This window comes from Danio rerio, chromosome 8 (genome assembly GCF_052040795.2).
Source record: "Danio rerio strain M-AB ecotype USA chromosome 8, GRCz13ab, whole genome shotgun sequence".
NCBI lineage: Eukaryota > Metazoa > Chordata > Actinopteri > Cypriniformes > Danionidae > Danio > Danio rerio.
In genome coordinates, this window is record NC_141028.1 from 45,532,422 (window position 1) to 45,559,154 (window position 26,733).

Sequence of the window (26,733 nt, forward strand, 5' to 3'; positions counted from 1 at the left end):
ACTTTAGTGCTTTTGGAAAGTTCATACTTGTTCTGTAACTGTAATTATCGTCATTTTCTAATTTAACCCTTTTACTTTAAGATGTTTTTTTTGTTGGCCAGGTTTTTGTTGTTGTTATATTGTCTTCCTGAATCCTGACACCTCTCTTAGCAAAATTTGACTTTATTATATTGTAATGTTAACCTACTGACAAAAGGTAAAAAAAAAAATAATAATAAAAAAATAAAAGATTTCAGTAAAAGGTGCCATACTGTTTTGGTCTTATTTCTTTCCACTGATTTTTAATTACCGGTATGTTACAAACAGCTCATTGTGCTGCTTGATGTTGCAAACTGATATTTTCTTATTTTATTATTTGTACTTTTTATCTTTATTGTAGAGTATGCAGTTTGACCATTTTCATGCCATTTATCATTCCAAGTAATTTCACTCATAGGCAACTGAATCGAAAGTTCTAAAACAATAAAAAAGCACACTTCCTCGTTGCAGGTCAATAAAATCAAGTAGGTATTGCTGCAGCCCAGAGCCCTCCAAGTGGGAGGGATTACACCGCAAGTAGATTGGGTTTAGGTGGTGTTGGAGGAGCAAGTATTAATAAAGCACATCAGGTTATTGAGAGGTTGGGTTTAGGATTGGGGTAGGTGTAGACATTATTAAAACACAATAAGTTATTGTGAGGTTGGGGGTGGGGGGTTGGTGTTGAAATTCCGGGAGTTTTCAAGGAGACTGAACAAAACAGGAGATGAGTCTGAAATATGGGAGACTCCCTGGAAAAACGGGAGTGTTATGTATTGGACACTGTGTTAAGACCTATCCACTTGGAGCTGGCTCCGACCTTCCTTTATACCCTTCTTAAGAAATGTCCCAAAAGGATCAAAAGGTCCTCATTGACCATATTTGGAATGGTCGTAAATATTAATGAGCTAAGCTCAGCTCTCAGTATTGCTTTTTAGCTGTCTCGTTTCCCAGTTTGCATCCTTTGAAGATTGCAGACTTCAAAGGTAAGTCCTTCGAAGTCCACACTGAGCCGAACTGAGCATTTTGAAATGAGACAATCTCACCTATACAGATTACAGATCTCATCAGTAACCGTAACAGCTGCCTTTAATAAACAGTAATAAATGATGTAAGACCAAAACAAGGTTCACAAATTAATTTTAATTTGTTTTTATATATTTTGCTTAATTTTTATATATAGGTATAGATTTTGTATGCTGGTCTTTTTGTAAATCACTTTGGTCAACATCTGTTGTTTTTAAATGTGCTCTATAAATAAAGCAAACAAACAAACAGACAAAAACAGGAAATATATTTCCTTTGATCCATACATGCAGGGTGCGAATTACAAGGGGGTTTAGGGGGGTTGACCCTCCAATTAACCCTTGATCCCTCTGAAGGACATCAAAACATCATGTATGGGAGGTCAGCCCTCTAAATAGTAAGAAATAGTTTACTCTGATCTGTATCTTGAAAAGATAGATATACATAGGAAGCACGGTGGCGCAATGGGTAGTACAATCGCTTCACAGCAAGAAGGTCGCTGGTTCGAGCGTCGGCAGGGTCAGCTGGCGTTTCTGTATGGAGTTTGCATGTTCTCCCCGTTTGCCTGGGTTTCCTCAGGGTGTTCCGGTTTCCCCTATCAGTCCAAAAACATGCACTACAGGTGAATTGGGTAAGCTTAATTGTCCATAGTGTGAAAGAGTTTGTATTTCCCAGTGATGGGTTGCAGTTGAAGGGCATCTACTGCGTAAAAACATATGATGGATAAGTTAGCGGTTCATTCTGCTGTGGGGAGCCTAGATTAATGAAGGGACTAAACTGAAATTGAATGAATGAATGATAAATATACATTTGATGATTCCTATAATGGATTATAACATTGTGAATTCATAAATGCATCAATCAGTTTATGCCGATAGACACGGTGTTTACAAGTAAAATAGGTGTTTGTTTCTACATCTGTTGTATAGTTTGACTTACAGTACCCTCTGAAATAGCTAATCAGAGGATATTGTAGGTCAGAATACACAAAAATATTCCACAAAACACACACACAAAAAATGTTTTATTATTAAAACATGTCATTTAAATAGTCCATACATTTGATTCACTGAAGTACATATTATACAAAATAATATTACTGAAAAAGTTGACCGCCCTGATCGTCAATGTGTAATTTGCACCCTGCACAGATGTACACATAAAAATGTAAACTGTCTATAAAATCACTTATTAGTAAGAAATTTCATACTCTTTTTGTTTTTAACACGCTTAGATATCCAAGTAAAAGCGCGCAATGAATCTTGGGGTGTTGGAGGCCACGAAGGATCCAGCAGTTGTATCCTTTATTACCTATAGAAAATTTTGAAATCAGACAGTATTTGTGGAGCAATGACGCAGTTCCCTTTGAATGCATCCTTTAGAGGATGCAGCCACTGAAATGAGACACAGCTTCTCTCTCTCATGGGAAAGGCTGCAAGCAATCACAGCAATGTTAATATACAGAGATATTGCAGTTCTTCTCCTGTAATTTTTAATTTATACAACTATTTGATAGCACAAGTGTGTAAATAAAACACAACAACCAAGAAGTTGCTTAAAAACTTTTTTATTTAAGAAAGTTGAGGTAATTTCTTTCGCCACAGATTTACATCTACAGCATTCTATGTCAAAAACCGTGGGTCTTTTTTAATTCTGTTAATAATTACTCACCTTCATATCGTTACAAACCCGGGACCTTCGTTGATCTTCAGAACACAAATTAAGTTATTTTAGATTAAATCTAAAGCTGATTTTTTTTTGGTTCATTTAATTTAATTATTTTTTTAGTTTTTTTAGCACACAAAAGTGTTCTGAGAGCTCTGTGTGATTTCAGTTGAACCACTGCAGTCACGTGGAATTTCTTGACAGCATATTTAGCAATTTTTTACAATCTCAAGATTGCTCATTGATTACTATGGAGGATGAGATTTTAGAACTTTTAGATTTCATCCAAAATGTCTTCAACTGTGTTCTGAAGATGAAGGTCTCAGGGGTTTGGAACAGCACGAGGATGAGTAATAAATAGCATTTTTAATTTCACATTGAAATTGAATTAAGCATTATATATTGGGGTAAACTAGATCCCATAATCATCTTCTTCTTCATTATCATCATCATCATCATCATCATCATCATCATAATCATCTTTGTTTTCCTCTTCATCACCCCAGTCATCTGTGTACTCTTCCCCACCATAATCGTCATCATACATGTCATAAGTGTCAGCACTAGAATCGTTCCCACTATAGTCCTCTTCTTCATCATCATTCTCCTCCTCTCCATCATCATCATCATAATCATCCTCTTCATCGTAATATTTGTCTTTCTCTGTTTTCTTGCGCTTTAACTTTGAAAAGCTTTTTTTGAGTCCTGAAACTTCTTTCTGAAGTTTGGAGCACAAATGTGCAAGATTCCTAACATCAGCATCATCTTTATTAACAACTGCCTCTGATCTAGAGACTTCTGCAGCTTCCTTGAGACAATTTTTCTCTGACATTGAGGAATTCAACACAGACTCTGAAATACTCCTGACTTCGTCCTGCAAAAAATAAAACAGAAAAATAATGATTAATGAAAAGAACAATAATAAAATAATACACTTAAAAACATAGCAAGAAATTCACAAAACATTCAGAAAAAGAATGCATAAGAGAGAATGATATTTTTAGCTGTGCAACATTAGCTTAATGCCCTTTCTTTATGCCTTTTTTTTAAACCAAATATATTTGTAAAAATTGTGATCTGGTGCATATATTATAAATGTATTCAATTAGTAATCACTGATTTCATGTGTCATAATCTTGTGTTTGTTTTTTACTACTATATCGTTAAAATGTGCACACATTACTGTTGAGAAAATGTATTTGACCAATTATGATTTCTTTCACATCTGCAAAAGAAGCAGTTTATCAAATAATTATAAAATAATTCATATTTTAAACTATTTAGTGGGGTGGTACGGCCGCTCAGTGGGTAGCACTTTCACCACTCAGCAAGAAGGTCACTGGTTCGAGCCCTGGCTGAGTCAGTTGGCGTTTCTGTATGGAGTTTGCATGTTGAAAGTGCTTGTCAATACCGTTTTGAGTGACTTACAGAGTGTTTTTGTGATCCACATCTTTGATTTTGAAAGGTGTGTGTTAAAGCTGTTACTGTCAGATGCAGTTTATGCACGAGAGAAAAACGCTCTCCTAATTCAGTGTCTACCGTCAGAAAAGATGCTGAAATAGCATCAGTGTACCCGACTTGTCAGCTGTTGTACTGTACTCAGCTGTTGTACTGTACTTAGCTCTTCGATGCACACACAGACACACTCAATACTGGCATAAAGCTTAACAGGTATGTAACGTTAAGCTATGCAATTTCCAAAAAATTAAAGTACATGACTGATACTCTCCTGGCTGATTTACATCAGGAGCAGTTTATGTTTCATTTAGTTAGTTTGTGCTGTGCAGTATTTACCATGGAATCTGTTTTTGTGTCATTTAAAAATGTCAATTTATTTTCACTTTGTGCCACTCTTTCAATCAGTGTGGGACAGTACGTGTGTGTGTCAAACATTTTGGTGAATTACATTTGTTTTGAGCAAGTTTTATAAAAAAAACAAAACAGAAAAAACAATCACTTTAGCGATGACGATGCTCCATTTAAATGGCAGAAGATGTCGTCTGACAGTAACTCACATGTTGTTTTTAATTCCTATTAGATTGTATTATTTTAATGATCAGTCCAGGAGGTGTGCAGATCAACAGCAGTATTAGTTATTAATAATTATTAATAAAGATGTTAAAAGCAAGTAAAATAGATAGTTTCAATGCTGTCCAAATGTGAAGAGCTATGAGTATATTGGATTAACTAAATTGTCTGTAGTGTATGACTGTGTGTGTGAATTAGTGTGTATGGGTGTTTCACAGTTCTGGGTTGTGGCTGGAAGCGCATCCACTGCATAAAACATAAGCTGGAAATAGTTGCCAGTTCTTTCCGCTGTGGTGAGCCCTAATAAATAAAGGACTAAGCTGAAGGAAAATGAATGAATGAATTTTTTTATATATACAACACCTAAAATGCATTCCCAAGCCAAAAAATCTGGTCAGCCACCTTTTGCAGCAATCACAGAAAATAAACTGATATCTGCAGAATAGTCCTTCACAGTATTTTTACCCACTCTTCACCGCAGAAATGCTTTTTAAACCCTGTCCCCTTTAAAAGGATAGTCAATAAACTGCATTTCTGAGCTGTCTTAATTGAAAATAACTTGCAGTGAGATATCTTTAAAACAAAATGTTTATCAGTGCCATTGTTGCTTCTGCAGATGCACTCTAGATGTTTTTCTAAATATTTTTTTTAATAAAAGCGGCTTAAATACCCTAATTTAACAACAGAAACCTACACTGTGAAACTCAACAGTTAACTTTATCAAATGAAATGAGTATAGTTAACTCAAAATTGACTGAAAGTTAATTCTACTCATTTGAAAAGAGGTTTGAACTCAGTGTTGAAGGTAATGAGTTAAATAAATAATTTGTTACTTCAACCTAAATAGAGTAAGTTCACAGAACTCATATAGATTCATTTTTTTAACTTAAATGGTTTGTAGCAATTAGTTTCCTCAAACGGTTTGAGTTGACTTAACTTATTGGGTTTTACAGCACTCAGCTGGTTTGAGTTCTCTGCATTTATTGGGTTTTACTGTGCTCAAATTGCTTCATTTACTCAAATGAATTAAGTTCACAGTACTCGTTAGGATTACTTTTTGAACTTAAATGGTTTGTTGCCATCGGTTTAGTTTTGAGTTACCTTAACATTTTGGGTTTTATAATGTAGCAAATGGGCAATATATCGCCAGGATGACATCTGTTGTGGATATTAATACCCAGTTGTAGTCAGTGGCGTAGCGCAAAATGCGGAGGCCCCCCTGCAGGGATCGCTGACGGGGGCCCCTGATGAAGAGGGGGGGGGAAGGGCGTTGGATACGTCATACGTCAATTTGCATATCACTGACGTCATCACGTTCTACCGTTTCTGTTTAACAGCCTATGGTTAATAAAGGGGTATTTATAATTGCACTACATATAAGCATGTTTATTTAACTAAATTTATTGCTGTTTGAATACAGTATATCATTATAGATGTGTAACGTTAGTGAATGTGCAGTAATCTCTCATATGAAATAAACTCAGACAAGTTCAGAAACTGTCACTAAAATATCTGTGATTCTGAACAAGAAAAGAATAAACGGTCCAATTAAATTGTTAAAATAAAGTAGAAGTAGATCGGTTTGACTGTACAAGGGAAATACCTTCACACTGCCTGTGCTAAATCATTTGTCGTCGGTACGCAGAGGGGTGAGCTGCTCTCGGGCTGCAGGTGGGAGAGGCTGCTGTACGAGGACTGACTGGGCCGCCTGTCAGTGCTGTGAGGCGGGGGAGGGGCCGGCGGCATCACACGCAGCTCGTTGAGAAGAGTAGGGACCAATGACTGTAAAAAATATGGACGACGCGACAGCCCTTTTTCCCATTGAACGCCTTGAGGGCAAAACGCCTGCTTGACGGGCACAAACTGTCGCAAAAGACTGCTGAAATTGGAGCCAGACATGCGCAGAAGGATTGTCTGATGGAGCCAGAGGAGGAGCCGCGAAAATGAGCAGAGTCGAGCTTCCAATCAAACGGTTTATGCAAAATCAACTACGCCCCCCCCGAACTTCTTAGCATGCGTTTGCTGTCATATCAACACAAATTCATGTAATAACGTTAACAAATATGAGGGTTTTATATATTCAATCGCGCCAGCTCCGGGCCACAGCGCATAACTTACTCGCGGCGTCACGGGCTGATTCCGGCTCGCATGCGGCAGCGCCTGCTCGCTCGGCCACTGCATCTGGCTCGATTGACTCGGACTGGAATCGGCCAGTGAGTCCAGGCATCCGGAGTAGGTCCAGCAGAGGTAACATTAGTCAGTCTGAGCTCTAAGAGATAAGTCTCCGGCAGGCGAGAATCTAGCCGGAACTGTGTTTTGCTATCTGGGTGGCTAGGCGTGTATCAGCAAACTAATAAAGCCCGAAAAAAGCCCTGAACTTAGCGAATAAACAGTGTTCCACCAGGATCATGTATGTCAGAAACTATAGTTTACTGCTGAACTCATTTTGTCATGGTAAAATAACACAGAAATCGAATAATAACATTTCAGTCTACTTCAGTCTCCTGCCGAAGCTCAGACGCCGCGCTTTGAGAAACTGTCAATCACAGCTGTCAATCACGATGACACGCCCAGCATTAAATTACTGCTAAAAACAAATTGTTTACAAAAATGAAGATCTGCACCTATTTCAGCACAATAAACAGTGCCTTAATCGACCAGAACTATCTTTCGGGACATTTTATTGCAAGTGTAATATTTTTTTTTGTTTGGGCTCAAGTCTCCTTCATTAACACGGAGGAGGCGGGCTTTATGACTTGTACTGCAGCCAGCCCCCAGGGGGCGATCTAACGGCCGAAACCTTCACTCAAACGTAGGCTTGCGGCACACTTGGTAGGGACGGTACAGTATGGACAAATGACAGTCTAAAAAAATCTCCAATAACACACAAAAAAGTCGCTAGATTTGTCGCTAGGGGGGTCTGAAAAGTCGCTAAATCTAGTGACAAAGTCGCTAAGTTGGCAACATTGGCGGCAAGCAATCAGAATGAAGTAGTCCACCGCTTGAGAGGTGTTCAGAGAACACAGACGTGTGAACTTTGGTTCCGACCACAGTTGTTCCCAACAGTTTATTGAAAATCGCGACGACGCGGGGCCCCCCCGCGGTGCGTGCCCTGCGGGCCCGTCCGCTACGCCACTGGTTGTTGTAATGGAGGGTGTCCCTGGACAAATTTTTGCTTCAATGCTTGACTGAAGGTATATGTTCTTTGGGTGGGACTCTGTCTTTGGTTAACATTAAATATAATTGACCGTGTTCACTCTTTAATCCACAAAACATTTTCTCAAAAGATTTGAGGATCACCTGTGTTTTGCCATGCCTTAGCTAAGTCTTATCGATAGTGGAATCTTAGAGAGTGACATTTTGTTTTTTGATTAAAGGGAGGCCTGTGGTTTATTCAGTGTTGTCCTTTTATTATTCCCTGTATGAGTTATTAGTGTGATCTCAGTGGAATAGTCCAGTCATTAATGAAAAGGTTTGCTACTGTGTCAGCAGTTTTTGTCCATTTGGTAACACTGGCTCTCGCTTTATTTCTTTGGAGTGTCTTGTTTGAAATAATTTTGTTTGCAGCTTTGTAGTGTCATACTGAACACGTCAGAGATTGATCCTCTAGTACAGGGGTGTCAAACTCAATTCCTGGAGGGGCGAAGCCGTGCACAGTTTAGTTCCAACCCTTCTCCAACACACTTACCTGTAGGTTTCAACAAACCTGAAGGACTCAATTAGTTTGATCAGGTGTGTTTAATTAGGGTTGGAACTAAACTGTGCAGAGCTGCGGCCCTTTTGGAACTGAGTTTGACACCTGTGCTCTAGTATGTCTCTGTTTTTAACAGATCTTTACTGTCTTACAGTCTGGCATTGGTGAAAACTGATCATAGCGGGGATCATGTTTGTACAGCAATAATTGCAAAAGACTATTATAAATTGAACATTATGCTCCTGGTTTTAGTAAGGGGCAAGTAATTCCACACAGGCCCGGTTGGTGATAAATACAATTTTCAGTGAGTAATGTGATGTAATAGCAAACCTTCATAAGGTCTTGAGTTTCATCTGTCTGATTCTGTTGTCCACTGGTAATGCTATCTGTTTTCTGTTGTCCCAGTAAGAGTTTCATCTTCATCTGATCTTCTCCGGTCACGTCATGCAGTGTGTGTTTCTGTAGTGCTGGTATTGTGTAATGTTGCCTGATGTGAGTCTCACAGAGAAAAACACCACATGTTGAACAAGACTTCACAGCTTTCAATCGGTTCTCGGTGCAGAAATCACAGGCCACATCTTCTGGTCCGGCATAACACCGTGGAGGAAGAGCTGGACTGAAGGTTTTCTGCAGGTCTTTCACCACCTCAGCAAGAGCTACATTTGTGTTTAGCACTGGACGTGTTTCTGATGCCCGACCACACTGTGGACAAACAAAATCTCCAGCACAATTGTCCCAGAATGCATTAATACAGCCTCTGCAGTAATTATGTCCACATGTGATGGAGACTGGATCCTTCAACATCGATTTACACAGTGCACACTTTAAGTGATCCTCTGTCATCAGCCTGAAAACAAAAAAACAAAAAGACAATATCTAAAATGAAATGGACATCTATACATATAGACGCCAAAGCGTTTCGACTTAAAATCCTTCCTCAGGGCACAACAACACATTTCCAAAGACTTTAATTATACATTTAACATCTAGAATATGTAATTACAGATTAGAAACAGCTGATAAACCAGACTCAAATCATCACCTATGACTTTAAACTGGTAAAATTGAATAATTTATTTATTACTAATTACATAAGGGATAATCAATGGACTCAGAACAATGCAGAGGCAAAGAACCTCCAACAAAAAGTGCATTTAAAATCATTTGACACACGGTGAACAGTTGATTTGCCTGCTCATTCCATTGTCATTTGCCAGGTTACAGACAAGTTAAAACTAGTATAGCTCCATATATCTGGCCAAATATTTTCATGAGTTATGATACGTTAGATCTACCCACTTTGAATCAGTTGCAGGTAGAAACAGAACCAGAGAGCACACATGAATGAAAATGAGATTGTGTGTGTGTATTACACAGGCATGTCTAATAGCTCATAATAACGTGTTAGCTACCTTCGCAAATAATTTTTTGGGCATATTAGGTGGTTGATCTCTATTGGCTCAATGGTGAAGCACATAATGGCCTTCCAGCTAATCAGAACACAAGATTTTAAACAGCACAACGAATTCACCTTGGGTTGAATGAGATATTGCCTTCAGCTTTGCAGCTGGTCAGCGGTCCTTCGAACCAATCAGAATATATCTGAGACATATAGCTGGGTGCAGGAGAAGGGGCTCTTTCCAGTCTTCCTCTGTAAAGGTTTAAAACGACATGTTTCAAAGATAAATGTTATTTTAATAACTTATTTGAGTATTGTTGAGCATTTTGAAATGTTTTAAATTCAAATCTTTTTCCCTGGACCACAAAACCTCTTTTATTTTATGTCTTATGTTGTACGGGTATATTTTTGCAACACCTGAAAATCCATTGTATGGTTCAAAGTTGTCTTTTTTATTAATTAAAGCTCATGTTCCATGAAGATATTTAGAATTTTTTTTTTATTATTATTAGTAATGCGCATTGCTAAGCACTTAGACGATTTTAATCCCAATTTTCTCAATATTTTGATTAGTTTGAATCCTTAGTGTCAGTTTACAGGAAAAGGAAGGACAAGGATTCAAGTGCAGGAACTCAAATGGGTTTATTAATAATAAAAATAAAAGGGAAGAGTAGGGCTGGACAGGACTGGACATGTAAAAACATTGGAAAAAAGACAACGAACTGGCACAGGACAGCAGACAAAAGGGACTTAAAGCAGAAAGAATTAACAAATAAACAAGTAATCTGAGCAAACTAATAATGGGTTACCAAGGATGGTGGGACAAGACAATAGACAGGAAAGCACATGACACAAAGACAACACAAGCCATGTGCTCACGAGAAAACAGGACTAGAACACGCAGCCAATGAGAGAACTTATTAAATGCGCGTTCACATGAAACACAACATTGCTGAACACAACACCAACTGAAGACTGAATGCAAGACACGAGTACACGATAAGTGAAACACTATACCATGCACTCACACATGCAACATGCATGTTCCGATCCCAGCGACAACTGAAAACAACTAGACTGGAGCGCTGAGAACAAAAACACCATGCTGCAAACAAAACAACAAACACACCAGGACGAGAGCGCGCATCCAGAACACTCCTGGACCTCACGCACCTGCATCAAGCAGGAGCCTGCACTGCCAAGACGGCACTCGTACAAAGACGAAGACATACAATAACAGAAAATGAATGCTCCCCATGCCCGGATTAAGAATTCAGAGGTCCCTAAGCACAATGTCTTGTAGGCCCTCTACCTAGCCGCACCCCTATAGTTGAGTTAAAAAATAAGATTAATATAATATTGTTTAAATAAAATGTAATCTACAATGTATGGCCCGCATTAAAAAAAATGGTATACAGTACATTTATTTCTAGTCTACAAAGAGTTAACTTATTTTTAAAGCATTTAAAGCACACTTTGATAAAAAAAACTAATACAACTAGTGAAAATTAATGGATTAATTACCTTGTTCATTTACTTTACTAGTTCAGTGAAGCAGTACTATATATTTAAGAGTGTTTTTAATGTATAACTTCAACAAACTTATTTTATATGATTTGGATATAACACTTCTCCAATCCAGTTCTATACAGTCCTCCATAATACATACACTTAATAATAATTCCTACTTGTCTTTCTCGAGATGAAGAGTAGGCAAAATCTGATATGTAGTGATGGGAAGTTCAGATGATTTTTCTGACTCGGATCATCAAGATGAACAAATCTTTTTTCGAATCGTTTCGTTCATTTGGTTTACATTGGCAAAATATTATTAAAATGTTATGAATTGCTTCCAAACACATCTACAACTAGCCCAAAAGGTTGATTGCATGACAAATAAATCATAAATAGTATATAAGAGGGAGAAAATAATAATTCAATGTTTACCTGCTCTTTTGTCTATGAAGGCATTTTTGTCTCTTTGCTCAGCTCACCTCTTCATATCTTCAAATGTCAGAGGTTCATTCACGTTACACTGACAGTCACATATAATCTTAATCAATGCACAGGCTAAGCCGATAGGGGCCATGATCGTTCGTTTATCACGTGACAGAATGACTAAAACCCGAGGGCTCGAGAGATGAATGGTTCAATTTTTTTTCCGGCTCTAAACGCGTATGATTGGCCCCTGAGGAACGAATGACTCAGACCCGATAGAGGACTCGAGAGATGAACGGATCAATTATTTTCCGGCTCTAAATGCGTATGATTGGCCCGTGATAGCCGAGTGACTCAGACCCGACAGAGAACTCGAGAGGTGAGCGGATCAATTCTTTTTCCGGCTCTAAACGCATATGATTGGCTTCTGTCAATGTGATGAAGACTTAAAATTTAAGATACTACCTGCACAAATGTGCGCACGCGCGGATGAACGAATCACTCCCTGAGAGGACTCGTAGTTCCCAAGTCATATTGAAGATTCGTTCAAAATGAATGAATCGTTCATGAACGACCCATCACTACTGATATGTAGTGGGGAAAAAAGAAAAACGTGTTCATCTGGATTCGAACCGGGATCATGATCAATTCCATCAAAACATGTTGCCATGCGCTTTAAGAGCTATGCTACTTACGCGGTAATCTATTGTGCTCATTAATTAGGTTGTTTCTGTCAATTAAACGGTGATGGGCGTGAATCGCTTAACAAGCTTATTCCAACGAGGTGCACTATTTGCATTTAGCCTAAATAGACACTCAAAAATCTGCATTCCCCCCCCCTCGCAGGGGCCCCAAGTGCGCATATGCCTGTGCCCATAATGCCCATTGGTTTATCTGGCCCTGGCCCCACCCAAGAAAACTTGAGCCGAGCACAACATACAAGACCTGACAGGACTAGTGTCTGGACTCTGCCACCAAAACAAAAATTAACTAGACAGAATCCTGACACTCAGATTAAAGATTTGCAAATGCTGGCCAAAACAATTGCTCTGTTTTCAGGAGATTCTTGAAAAATGTACACTTATGACTGGTTTTGTCAACACCATCTCACTCTCGACTCATCACATATTGATGTTCCTTCAGGACCACTTCTTGATGAGTGGGGTTATCCATTGTTGACATATTGGGTAATATTTTTGCCACTATTGGAGTGGGAGTTTTTATAATCAAAACTATTTTACTTTCATTACACTACAAACACATTTTTACGCACTTAATCCAGCTACTAGCACTAAACACAACCGCTGGTAAATATACAAAAACACAGGATATAGCAGACAGACACAACTACAGTTGCAGTTTATTCCAAGTCTTCCAAGTCAGCATTTGCTATTTCTGTTAGAAGTTGACGCGATCTGCATCTCCACTGCTCAGATGTTTTCTGTGACAAATTCAATGCTGCTGGAAAATCGTTTTATGTCAGCTTCTGTTGTCGAATGCAGTTGGCTCCCTCTGGGTCTCATGACTAATCACATCATGCTAATGACCTGGAGCTTATTTTTTAATCAGAATATATCAGTGAGCAAGAGTAAGTCAAGTGGGGTCGAGAGTGAGAAAGTTTTGGGTTTTGTGTCTCAGGGTCACATGTAACACATTCCCTTACTTTAGCATGAAGGTGTTGTCCATTTGGCTGTTGTTTGTTGAGACTGTCGCTGTCTCATTTTCTTCCTTAATCCTGAAAAATGCATCTTTTTACATGTTGTATCATATATTGATTAATTCTAATCTATATATTGGTCCATTAAATAGTATTTATATATTTGATCCATAACAAATCAAAGAATTATTAAAAGAAATTCAAAAACACTGTAAATAAATATATGAAATGCACCTTGTATCCAAAGGAACATCTCTTAAGTTGCTTGGTGGATCCATAGACCAGTCTGTTCTTAAAGACATGTAGCTGATTGTAGGAGAAGCTGCTCTTTCTGGCTTTACTCTATAAAGAGACAACCAGTTAAGCTCACACTGCTAGAAACTGTTTTCAGGTTCATACCAATAAAATGCTATTAGCAACTGTTCAAAATTGTTTATGATAAGGGAACTCAAGAGTTAAGGATACGCAACCAACAAAACACCACTATTGGTGACTATTCTAAATGCATCTGATTGGCTACACCTTTCGTAGGATTCATGTGAACGTCTAAATGTAATGGTGGGCATTCATTGATTTTCACATTTGACTTGAATTGTAACATTCTTAACCATTTTAGTTTACAAGGGACAATTTTTGCCCCTTTATCTTGAATATGTTGGGCTTTTTTGTTTCTTTTGATGCCACTTCTGACACAATCTCTTGCTCTTGCCCTTGTGCAAAATATTGTTACCGGATGAAGATACAACATTTAAAGGCACAGAATGTAATTATTACTGCAAGAGGGAGCACATTTACAACAAGGGTGTAGTTTAATAATGCTGTGACTGAGTGTGAAATCATGGGAGTTGTTGTCTTCATTACATCCTACAAGATTTGTGCAAAAAATCATGTTGCCGGATGAGCTAAAACATTCAAAACACATTACTATTGTAGTATGAAGCAGATTAAGGCTAAAAGCTGTCAAAGTGGAATGAGACAACTGATGATGAGAGACAAGCATGACAAAACCCAAAAGCAGCAGACAGGGGCAATTTTAGGATTTTCATTTTGGAGGAGCTTAACTTCTTATAAGGTAAAAATAATTGAAATAATATATATATATATATATATATATATATATATATATATATATATATATATATATATATATATATATATATATATATATATATATATATATATATATAATATTTATACACACACCCACTTAAAAATGTTTGTTTAATATGGTAGGGTTGTATGGTTGTATATAGTATTCCACTGAATACCACTATTCATTTTGAAATAAAAATAGCGAAATGTTCGTTAAGAGTTAAATTTTTTCACTAGAGGAAACAGTTTTGCTAATGAGGTGAATGCCGAGAAAACCTGACTGCTCCTTCGTGACATTGGATGCAGGTAAAACAAGGCTATCTATATTAAAGAACTGCAAATAAGCATATAACATAACAATTTATCGATAAACACACACCTTGTTCTTTCGCTGTTCATGACTGGTTTGCTGATCAAAGGAAAAACAAAAAAATGGGGAGGAGCTGGATTCTGCCGCCAGTTTCTTATCAAATTTAAAGGGGACTGAGGAGATTTATTTATTTATTTATTTAGATTTATTTAGTGTACAGTTTATGAGCTAATAGCAAAAGTTTGAAGGGGGCTGAGCCCCCCTAAAATAGCCCTAACAAAGCCCATGGCCGCAGAGCTTTTATTATGCCACAGTTTCTGGTTCTTCCAGTCATAATCACATCGGGAATAAGATGTTTTATCATATTATTTACATTTTTAGATTCTGCAGTCTAATAAAACAAACAATTTAATAATTAAAACATCTTTCGCGCTTCCGTGTTTTCTCCAAAACCAAACCAAAAATCAAGTATGTGTGGCATCATTAGCATGGTGATAAAGGACATGGTGTGTGAATTAACGTAGCATTTTAGCATGCTATTAGCATGGACGGAGGCGGTTGTGTCCCCACCAAAATCCACTGACTACTGAAATGTCCCCACCAATAATTGAATTCACTTCAAATGTTACAGTCAACATTAACCTAAATACGTAGAAAGGCTTAAATCACATTCTCTTCTTGAGTCCAACACATTTAAACATTAGGATTGGTTGTGCCTTTATCTGCTGTCATGTGAGAGGCTGTAGCTGCGTTCAGATGTAAAAGCGTCAAGGTTTACCACTGATTGGAAAAGTCAAAGTTTTAAAACCGATAATATTTTCTGTTATATTGTTCCTGTGGTATGTGTACATGTTTTTTTTTTACGACTATTTTATTATTTTTTTAGGGCAACAGTATCTCCAGCAGAAAATGAGCCACCACATCAAAGCTACTTCAATCAGCCCATGATTTAGCAAAGTGCAGTGGCTTTACTTTATATCCACACAATAGAAAGATCTCTAAAGACACCTTTTAAAGTTGTAAAGAAATCAATGTTTTTGAAACTAACAAAGACAGCAGAAGTTAATGATTTAGTTTATTTAGCCGTCATGTTTACTGTTCCAAAATGTTTAAAATGTCTCTTAAAATAAAATATATTGTGTTCAATGGGGAAAAAGTTGTTGGTTTTTACCTAGACATATAAAAAGAGCATATTTTAGAGCAGTAGTCACAATACATGAATATATCATATTTTTATCCAAAGTTATCATACCACCAGAATCTTATATCACAATGCCTAATGGGGGAATTCATAGGTCCCTACCAATGTCAAGAGCAAATCTATGCCCTTGGTGCTACCAGTTAAACTGGTTATTTCTCTGAAATTGAACATTATTCGAAACATTTAGCATAATGTATAATACATAAGTCATCAAAATACACAACATCTTTCTAGTGTTTTTTATACTTTAATGAGAAAAAAAAATCATACAGCGTGCCTTAAAAGTACAGAAAATAAATGATTCTGAAACTTACCTATAATCCAAAGGATAATTTTCTCCACCCCTGAAGTTGGTAAGTGGATCCATTGAACATTCTGATCTCAAAGACATACAACTGGGGGTAGGAGAGAGTGCCCTCTCGTATTTGACTCTAAGGACAGACAATGTTAATGATTTTGTCAAAACTCACAATAAGTCCCCAGAACATGGATATGTAGGTGTACTCACACATAATTATTTAGCCTACCTTTTATTTTTGTGTTCATCATGACCACTTTCTTCTTTACTGAGGTCTGTGTTTCCTTTGATAAACTCGGGTGATTTTGCTCTCTTTCTTTTATACTCGCTACAAAATAATATACGATATGAGTATTTGAATGTCTATATACTGTATCTTTTTTCAAGGAGATAGTTTTATTTTACAGCATTCAAGCAGGTCAAAAAAATAAGAAAGCAGTTAAACATGGGCACCTTTCACTCTTTTCTTTCAGACTCATGTTGTCTTATGTGCAGACAAACCTTTGTACAAAAATGGAAACACAAACACCTAAACGGTTGTTATTGCACAACATGCGATATCATCTACGCATCTTAGCCTACTCGATTTTCACGAACTGAAACCAAATGATGGAATTAAAAGATCTTAATACAGTGAATTAAGGGACGTTATTAATAACATAGGCCTACCTGAGTCAACTTTCGGAGAGCCGATATAAGTTTTTCACCCTGTAGAGATTCTTTCTTTAAAAACGAAAGTGGGTTGATCAACTTCAGCCACGACCAGTCGTTTTAAATAATGTATTTCCTGTTTTCCTCAAACTAAAAACGAGTTCTATGCTGGTATAGTAGACTATACTACTACTACTAATAATTATTATAAAACATTTAAAACCCTAAAAAAAAAATAAAGAAAATATTTTTAAAAATCTAAACTGCGAATCCAAATGGCATTCAAGTAATAAACAATAAAAAATTGCACAGTATTATGTAGAAATTATTCTGTTAATAGCCTACCCTGAATATTTGTATATATATTTTTAATGACAAAAAGGTAAAAGAAACCCAGTCCAATTCTTGTCAACTCAGAGTTTTATTGAATAATTCCATAACAATAAACCTCATTCTAGTTAATTTAGCTAGACAGCATTTTTCTCCTCTAATACCCCACAGTTTAAATGTAACAAATGCCCTCATCATGACTGTAATATCAAAACAAAAGCAAGTAATACAATGTTAAAGACAATTAAGTTATCTTTAACATTGCGCATAACCCTGGCTGTCATTGTTCTGAAATGAATCATTTTATTTTATAGTTATGAAATCCCGGCGGAACAGTGTCGCAGTGGGTAGCACAGCAAGAAGGTAGCTGGTTTGAGCCTCAGCTAGGTTAGTTGGCATTTCTGTGTGGAGTTTGCATGTTCTCCCCATGTTTGCATGGGTCTCCTCTGGGTGCTCCGGTTTCCCTAAGTCCAAAAAGATGTGGTATAGTGAACTGAATAAACTAAATTGTCTGTAGTAAATGTGTATAAATAAGAGTGTATGGAGGATTCCCATAGATGGGTTGCAGCTAGAAGGGAAGCCGCAGCATAAAATATATGCTGGATAAGTTGGTGGTTCATTCTGCTGTGGCGACCCCCAGATTAATAGAGGGACTAAGCTGAAAAGAAAATGAATGAATCATAAGTTGTGTTTTGCACCACTTTGCATTTATGTTAGCAATTATAGCAGTAGTAGCCTATAGTTGTGTTAAGATTTATACAACTAGATGCTAAGCAATATTGCTTTGTACAGTAACGGAGCTGTTTAAGTTATAAGGCTTGAATGGCAAATACACAGTAAAAAGTAAACAGTCAATCTTAAAAAATGCTTGTAACTAGTTTTGGTTGATTTTACTGTGTTATGCAAACTTTAAGGGGGATCCAGTAGTTAAACTGGAAGAATTTAGCTGTACTGACTTTTAAAACGTTTGACTAAAGGCTGGAGCTGTTTGATTTTTTCGTATTGTTTCAGCAGTACCACACTTTGGTTGGCAGGTATATCAGCACATGTTCAGACAAAAGGCGAATTCACATGTTTTATGGGATTCAATGTCCAGCACTCTCGTAACCAATACAAGTTAACAAGTTACCTGCATAAAGTAAAAGTAAGTTGTATCTACTCAAAGTTGGGGAACTAATTTGCTTATTAAATTTGAGGGATTCAGTTTCCACAAGCTATTCAGCCAAGTAAATTCAGCTTGATACTTTTTGCATTGTAGTAAGAAAATTTGGCTATACACTCGATGGTACAATCAGTGATGAGCTTTAACTTGCGTAAATTATAAACAGCATGAACCAAAAAAACAAAACAAACAAACATGGATTTCTGTCACCAGGTTTTAAGAACTAAATGTACCTCTACAGTATTTCAAGTGTAAAAACCCATGTTTTATGCACTGTAAACAATGCACAGCAACATTTTGAATTAAAATGCAGTACTGAAAGGCCCATTATGTTAACAATACATTATCTATTATTAATCACCACCTCAGATTCACACATTTGTCATATCAATAGTCCTCCTCGTCATCCTCAGTGCTGTATTCATCAGAACTGCGATCCTCAGATCTTCCCGAATGCTCATCATCAGATCCCTCATCACTGTATTCAGAGCCGTCTTCCTCATTCTCACGACTATCTTCATCCTCGTCCTCCTCATCATAGCTACTATTTTCAGAGCCTTCTTGCTCCTCGTCAGAGTAATCTTCATAGCTCTCTTCATCATCACTCCTTTCATCTGAATCTTCATCATCATCATCATCATCATCACGTTCAGAATCCTCTTCATAATTGATTGCTTTTTTAGTATGCTTTACCTTTGTAAACTTCGAGATGCTCTTTTTAAGCCCAGAAATATCTTGCTGAAGTGTCGAGCACACGTGTGTAAGACGCCTAACATCTTTATTATCTCTCGGATTAGGTCTGGAGGGCTTGGTGAATTTTTTTGGACGTTTCTGAAGTGTGGCATTTTTCAACAATGACTCAAAAAAGCTCTTGACTGCAATATCCTACAAAACAAGGAGAAACATCAAGACAATTGATTCAGTATTTGTTTAACTAATCTGCTGTGCGAAAATAAAATAGAAAAGCTAAACTGAGGGATTAACCTGATCTTAGTTGCAGATCAGGGGTGCGTTTCCGAAAATCATCGTTATCCAACTAAGGTTGCGTCGTTACATGGTTTGTTGATTTTTGCGTTTTCTAAATCCATCGTTACAACGAACATTTGCAAACTGTATCACAAACTTATGCGCTTGCAACTACACCTCTAGAGCTGTAGTTAGAAGTAGAGTTCCTGGCTGTGTTCTATTCAAAGTTATTCCCCCTATGCCCTGTTCCTTTCAAAGGTTAAACTTTGAATTATATAACAAAAAAAAAAAACATTAAAGTCATCCCTCTTAGGTGTATTTTGCTTTCAAAGTATCTTTACAGTTCAGTTTTAGCGATCTTCATATTGACAATTGCACTCCCTTCATAGTGCACTTTGAAAACATTTATGCCATTTTGAACACAGCCATGGCTCATGACGTAAGCTATAGTTGACTGGTTATTTAAAAGCGAAAGTTTGTGAAAACTAAAATTTATAGTATACGTTAATGGTTTTCATTTATAGTAGATTATTTATTAAGAAATGTATCTGTACTGTATATGACATGGACCTGTTGGTTAGAACATTTCTGCAGTGGTTTACATGTGTAAAATGGTAAAAATAGACTTTTACATTAATTAAATGAATTGACATAAATTAAATTTTAAAAAAGCAATATCCTACATTATAATAATATTAATTATTATTATCAAGTAGTTTTTTTTTCATTTCTTAGTAAATAGCCCACTGTAAATTAGGCCTACAACCATTAACAATTTATATGATTTATATATGAGAATATGTATTGGCATTTGTAAAGGAAACATCTATTTGTCCCACAGTATATGTTTTGTTTACATATATTTAAGTTAATATGGAAAATTGGTGCATTTTTTACCAAAACTAATATTAATTTTTTTTAAATGCGTGTGCGTATAAAACAATATAATTTGCTCAAAAAATGATGGGGTTTTTCTCTAAAGTAGATACTCCACCCCGTTTAGTGCGTCATTATAGACGTTTTACGTTATAACTAACGTGGTTCAAACAATTGATCTGCGACAGAGAAACTATGGTTTTGGGAAACACCTTTCCATTTTTTTTACCATTTCTTTTTCCAAACGATGCATTGTACTATGATAGTTCAGCCGCGAGTTACGTTGGTGTTTGGGAAACGCACCCCAGATCGACTCCCCTGTATTTACATGCAATTTGCCATAATACTCAACTTCTTTCGCTTGGCCTTGAGCTAAACTATTTTAAATATGTGAGAATTAATACTTTTAGCAGTTTTTGAAAGAAAATGACAAGCAGGTCACAGCTGTAGTGTTAATAAATGCCATATCTGCTGCTTTAATTAATGTATTATATAATATTATTTGGATGCCATACCTTTATAGGGTCTTGAGTCTTGTCTGTCTGATACTGTTGTCCACTGGTAACACTACTGAAAATATTGACAGTTTTCTGTTGCTCCAGTAACAGTTTCATCTTCATCTGATCTTCTCCGGTCACGTCACGCAGTGTGTGTTTCTGTAGTGCTGGTATTGTGTAATGTTGCCTGATGTGAGTCTCACAGAGAAACACACCACATGTTGAACAAGACTTCACAGCTTTCAATCGGTTCTCTGTGCAGAAATCACAGGCCACGTCTTCTGGTCCGGCATAACACCGTGGAGGAAGAGCTGGACTGAAGGTTTGCTGCATGTTTTTGACCACCTCAGCCAGAGCAACATTTGTGTTCAGGACTGGACGTGTTTCTGATGCCTGACCACACTGAGGACAAACAAAATCTCCTGCACAATTGTCCCAGAATGCATTAATACAGTCTCTGCAGAAATTATGTCCACATGTGATGGAGGCTGGATCCTTTAACATCGATTTACACAGTGCACACTGTAAGTGATGCTCTGTCCACATTCTGAAAACAACAGCAATTAAAGTCCTTATATTCAACTTCAAACTAAGTTCATTTACTTTAATGGCCCCTATACACTTGTTAAGTGTAACGTTATGTGAAGCGGCTTACAGGTCCAAGCGATCTATCAAACTGTATAGGAAGACTCAACAAATGGTAATAATAAACGCTTACAAAGCAATGTAATACTTTTGAAAATCATGATTGCAATATATATGTCCATGCCTAATATCCGGTGGCCAGAAAGTGATTCATATTTTAAAAATTAGTACAATATTGGCATCAGTGATGCGGCAAGTCCAGAGACTAATACCATGGTTATATATAAAATTCATTTTAATGTGTGATGTGACAAAAAAGGGTGATAAACGGATATTTTCTCAGTTCAAATGAGTAGCGGCTTGGACCCAGAAACAGTTTTTCATACGTCACTACTTAACAAGTGGATTATGGATTTGTGGGAATTCCCTTTTATGCAGCATATAGCTCTTTATTGTATTGTACTTGAGTTTTAAATCTGAAAGAGCACTGTGTTTACAGTTATTGTCTCTCAAAAAAAGCATTGACTCCAAGTACAAGCTGTTCTCCAAATTGATCTCAAGCCATTTTGTGTTGATATCTGAGTGATCCAGTAACATGCAGACTGGGGAAAACATTAAGCCCCCTCCCTGAAACACTGTAGCAAATTAAAGGGGATAGGATCGACTTACGTCACGAGCACGCTGTACTCAAGGTTCTAACTCTAAACCAAATGTCAAATTTTCAGACTAAAATCTGAATTTCTATGACCTATAATGAATAGGTAAACGGAAACAATCAGAAAGTTTTCTCACAAAATCCGAGAGGGACTGTTTGCCAAGTAAAAATGGAATAAAATGTCAGTGAAAATAGCCTAACCATAACAATATGCATAATGTGTGAAACAACATGATAAAAACATGCTATAGAAAAAATACATTTAGATAAATGGCGACAAACAAAAATGCCTGTTATTCCATGAAAAAAAAAAAGATAAAATACAATGACTTTCAATATCTGGAACAAACCTTTTCAAATTCCATATTTTAGAAATCCTATGATCCTGTATTTGCTTTTTCAAAGTTAGTAATGTTGTGATTATAACTGGCTAATTTACTGGCTTATTTTAATACCTTATACACAATTTTTAAAAATACTTTATAAAGATTTGTAATGCACTCTAGATTTGTGATTTATCACGATAATTAGCACCGAACACCAGAACTACGCATTCTAGAGCTAACATTCACCTTGAATGCAATGGGAAGTCTTCTGAAGCTTTGAAGTTAGCTGGTCGTCCCTTTGAAGACACTTTTTCTCTGTGAGAAAACAATAATTGATATGGGATATGGGGGGTTGACTTAAAATGTATAAAATTTCATATAGACATATGAATAACATTACATATTTGATTTTCGGTGAGGGTTAGAGTAAAATGGTGATTTGTCAATTATACTTTACATTTTTCATTCATTTCATATATCTCTAAGCTAAGAAGCGCAAAAAGGAACGACGTCATATTGCCCTGTAGCGAAATGCAGCCACACGTACCTCCAGCTACATAATTTGCCATCTCCAGAAATGTACATTTTCTAGAATGAGCCTGTGTTGGACATATTGGATAAGTGGAGCAAAGCCACACCACACACAACAACTTGATCTTCCATAGTTAAGTGAATTTGATAAAAGGCTTGCAACATTTCCACACTTGAAAGCATGTATTTTATGTGGGAATGTAAGTGATTTGCTGATACAGTTAAGGCAGACAGCATCGTCTTCAGGGCGGTCAGAAGCTCTCGCCGCCTTCGGTGTGAACACACAGTTACACTAACTGCCTGTTTAGTTCCATATTGATTGTTAAATCTTGCTTTGTACCTATAAGGATCTAAATAGTCTATCTTCTGTTTATCTAACCAACCTTCAGTCTCACTAGAATCCCACCCACTCTTTGAGATCTCAAAACTCTGGTAGTACCCAGAATAGTAAAGCCCACTAAATGAGGTTGAGCATTTTCATATCTAGCATCTAAACTCTGGAATAGCCTTCCTGGTCTCAGAGGCTCAGAAACACTTTCTCAGATTAAAACTAGATTAAAGGAAACATAAGGAAGTGAAATTTTCTGCATGTAACTCATTCAAGGCAAAATCACCTTGCGTTCGACTCTCCACATTTAAAGTTGGCTGGTGGATCCATTGACCAGTCAGTCCTCAAAGAGGATGAAGGAGAAGCTGCTTTTACTCTGTGAGAAAAACAGTGTCTTTATGACCTCTTTATTACAGTCAAATATGTGTTTTTTGTAGCAAGTTATTCATTAAAATTCACCTTAAATGTCGAGGAAATGTCTCTCTATCTTTGAAGTTGGCAGGTGGATCCATTGACCAGTCTGTCCTCATTGACATATAACTGAGTGTTGGAGAAGAAGCTCTCGTTGACTTGAGTCTAGAATGATAAGCTCATGTCAAACTCAACAGTACAACATTTGATTTATTAATTTATTTTTAAAGAAGCCAGATAATATATAAATATATATGGGTTAATATACTTTTCTACTTACACAGGAAAACTGAAAGCAATGGACAGAATTTTCTAATTAATGGAGTGAATAATAAAATTTGATTTGTTAAATCCTGTGAAAATCTTTAACTTAAAAATATCAATAGTATCAAAGAAAAGATATTCAATGTTATGATTTCATTTCTAAAAAAGTAAGCAAATATTGTAAATGTAAGGCATAGTTTATTAGATATAGCAAATAAGTATAAAGTTAACTACTAATTTATTTATTAAGTATTAGCCCTATAAATAAATTAGAAAAAGGTTAATAAATACAACTATAAATGCTCTATCCTTCACTTATAAGTCCTTAGCATTTGCTTAATATATGTATTTTTAATAATTTATTAATAATCAATTTATAATTTCTAAATTAGGTATTAAATTTCATATAAACGTATAAGAGTTTTCAATGGTGTATAAGATAAATTAAAACATAATTATTAGCGCATTCCTACTATTTTTTATTATTAAGTCAAGCACCTATAAACAATTCATAAGTTGTATCTTAATTAATTTTGTGAGCTCAACCAAAATAATGACTTTTTTGTTACTAATCACGAACGAAAAGCATGATGGACAGACAACTGCAATCCTACTAATTTGTTTATGGCAAAAAAAGTCAAGAGGTACCAAAAGTAAACCAAATGACGATGTGTTGTAGTTGATGATTAGTGAGAAACAAACAGAGTTTTTGATTCAATTTGTTGATAATCGCTAAAAATATTACTCAGATCACTCTCTCTTAACAAACATCTCCTTAAAGGTGCCATTTCAGGTTCCAATGCACATCAACCCAAATCATGACATGTCATAACCTGACTGTGACGAAGCAGATGAGAGCCAATCATGAGCCAATGAGCATTTGATTTTCCTTGCCGTAAAACCTATCATAAAGCCTCTTGACGCAGGATGGTTTGAATTTAATAATGATAATAACGAACGTGGGGTTTGAAAGTTGATGACTTGATGCCTATTATGGACACTATAGTGCTGAGGAGGGCAGATAAAGAGTGCTGTTCACTGAAACTAATCATGTCTGCAAAATTATTGTAAACAATTTATATGTGTTGAATTTAAACAAACTAATACATTTTGTGATGTTCAACTTAGTTTGTTTAAATTCAGCCCAAATAAATTGTTTACAACCACTTAAATAAAAAAATCTAAGAGATCTAAGGACTCATCTTTGAATATTTTCTTTAGAGTTCCTCACAGTCAAAAGATTTGGATTACAGGGCAAGAATAACATTGACTTCTTTCCTAACCATTTTCTGCGTATGTAATATTAGGAAAATTGATTGCTTCAACTTAAATATTAACAAAACAGTTTTGACAGTTCAAATCCAGCTTGGTTTGACATAAACATGATGAAGTACTGAACAATAATAAATGCAAACTAGAAATACTGCATTGCTTGTAAAGCTGATGAAGCACGGAAGTAAACAAGTTTCATCTGCATGGTACTTGGTGTTTGGAATGTACTACTGCACAAATTATTTATATACAAAAAAGTAAATAAAACAGAACCAGAGGAATCATTTTTATAGTGACAAATATGGGTGAAGTACAGTCCCAAAATAGCACCCTAAAGAGGAGTAGTGGGCAAACCATTTATTAGCATTTTCAGAGAGACCAACAATGAATGGTGTTTTTAAAAGTATACCATTATCAAATATACATGCGTTTATAAGTGAAAAATAGAGTTGTATTTATAAACTGCAAATTTGAAGACAATGCTTTAAACGTAATAAATGAACTCCAAACAAATGCTTTATAGCATGTTTAGAGTCAACCAGCACTAAGTCGTTCTTTGTACATGAAGTAGAAAAACATTAATCCACCTTTGTGCATTCAGCCGGTCGTTCTGCAGCGCGTTCAGTCTCAGATCTCCTCCTTTTTGACGGGCTTGAAACCCATATTACAGCATAATATGTAATTAATGCAATTTGTAAAAATGTCATTAGGATACTTGAAAAACAACTTGTAACCTTACCCTTTAAATTCACGCGGTCCTTTCAGACTCATTATTGTGCGGGAGAAACTTCCGAGACCTGAGAAAGTGAAACACAGTCGTGAACAGATATCACTTTCATTTAGATACTGGACAGAAGTCGAACCTGTTGGTTTTCACAAATGCAAACCTGCTGTAGTGAGACTAAAAATGTAAACAAAGTATACATGTGAATTTATGTTAGCCAAAACACTTACTACTAATAAGAAAAGACTTAATCTGCTTTCACGATGCGTCGATCACTCCCTATCAAATTTATGTAAACACGTGATCCAAACAGATTCTTTCAGAAGGATGTGGGCTGGGCTCGCCTACATCAAAACAAATCAAGAAAACAATCACATCTCGGATATATAAAATAATGTATCTTCTCATAATGAATTACTAAAAAACAAACATTAACAAAAAACATTAACAATCGCACAAAACGTGTAATTGGACAGAGATTAGCATTTAAAACATTTATCGTCCAGTTCATGCTATCTGAAATCATTTGATCAAATCGTAGTGGCATTTGCTGCCACCTTGTGGTACAATATTGATGTTTACTGTGAAGCAAAGGATAAAGCACAAAAAGACAAAAATATAAAACGAATTTATTTCCCTTTCTGAACAAAACAAAACACCCCTTACACATCTTAACAGAAGTCCTATTTTACACAATATAATACAATGCCCCTATAATCCTGACAAAAAAGTGGACCTTGGAAATTATTGACAGGATGTGAATTATAGACTACAGGTTGAGATTAGAAAAATGCATTGAATTAAATTAATATAACATACCTTTAATCAATTT

The 26,733-nt window shown here is 36.3% G+C and overlaps 2 protein-coding genes across 5 annotated transcripts; both read right to left on the reverse strand.

Annotated features, from left to right (window-relative positions):
- Nucleotides 1-2,592: 2,592 nt before the first annotated feature.
- On the reverse strand, nucleotides 2,593-17,089 carry LOC100000633 (uncharacterized). The gene is given in 9 exon segments (NM_001442687.1): nucleotides 2,593-3,580; nucleotides 8,759-9,275; nucleotides 9,960-10,079; nucleotides 13,429-13,500; nucleotides 13,657-13,764; nucleotides 16,340-16,456; nucleotides 16,553-16,651; nucleotides 16,777-16,824; nucleotides 16,993-17,089. Coding segments are annotated over 8 exon segments (1,521 nt in total). The 5' UTR covers nucleotides 16,803-16,824; nucleotides 16,993-17,089; the 3' UTR covers nucleotides 2,593-3,118.
- A 287-nt stretch (nucleotides 17,090-17,376) lies between these two features.
- Nucleotides 17,377-26,220, reverse strand: zgc:174931. 4 transcript variants are annotated; one of them, NM_001328104.1, is given in 9 exon segments: nucleotides 17,912-19,351; nucleotides 20,824-21,352; nucleotides 22,618-22,686; nucleotides 23,517-23,606; nucleotides 23,690-23,806; nucleotides 25,765-25,766; nucleotides 25,768-25,828; nucleotides 25,917-25,974; nucleotides 26,132-26,220. In NM_001328104.1, coding segments are annotated over 8 exon segments (1,398 nt in total). In that variant the 5' UTR covers nucleotides 25,949-25,974; nucleotides 26,132-26,220; the 3' UTR covers nucleotides 17,912-18,853.
- Between the last annotated feature and the right edge of the window lie 513 nt (nucleotides 26,221-26,733).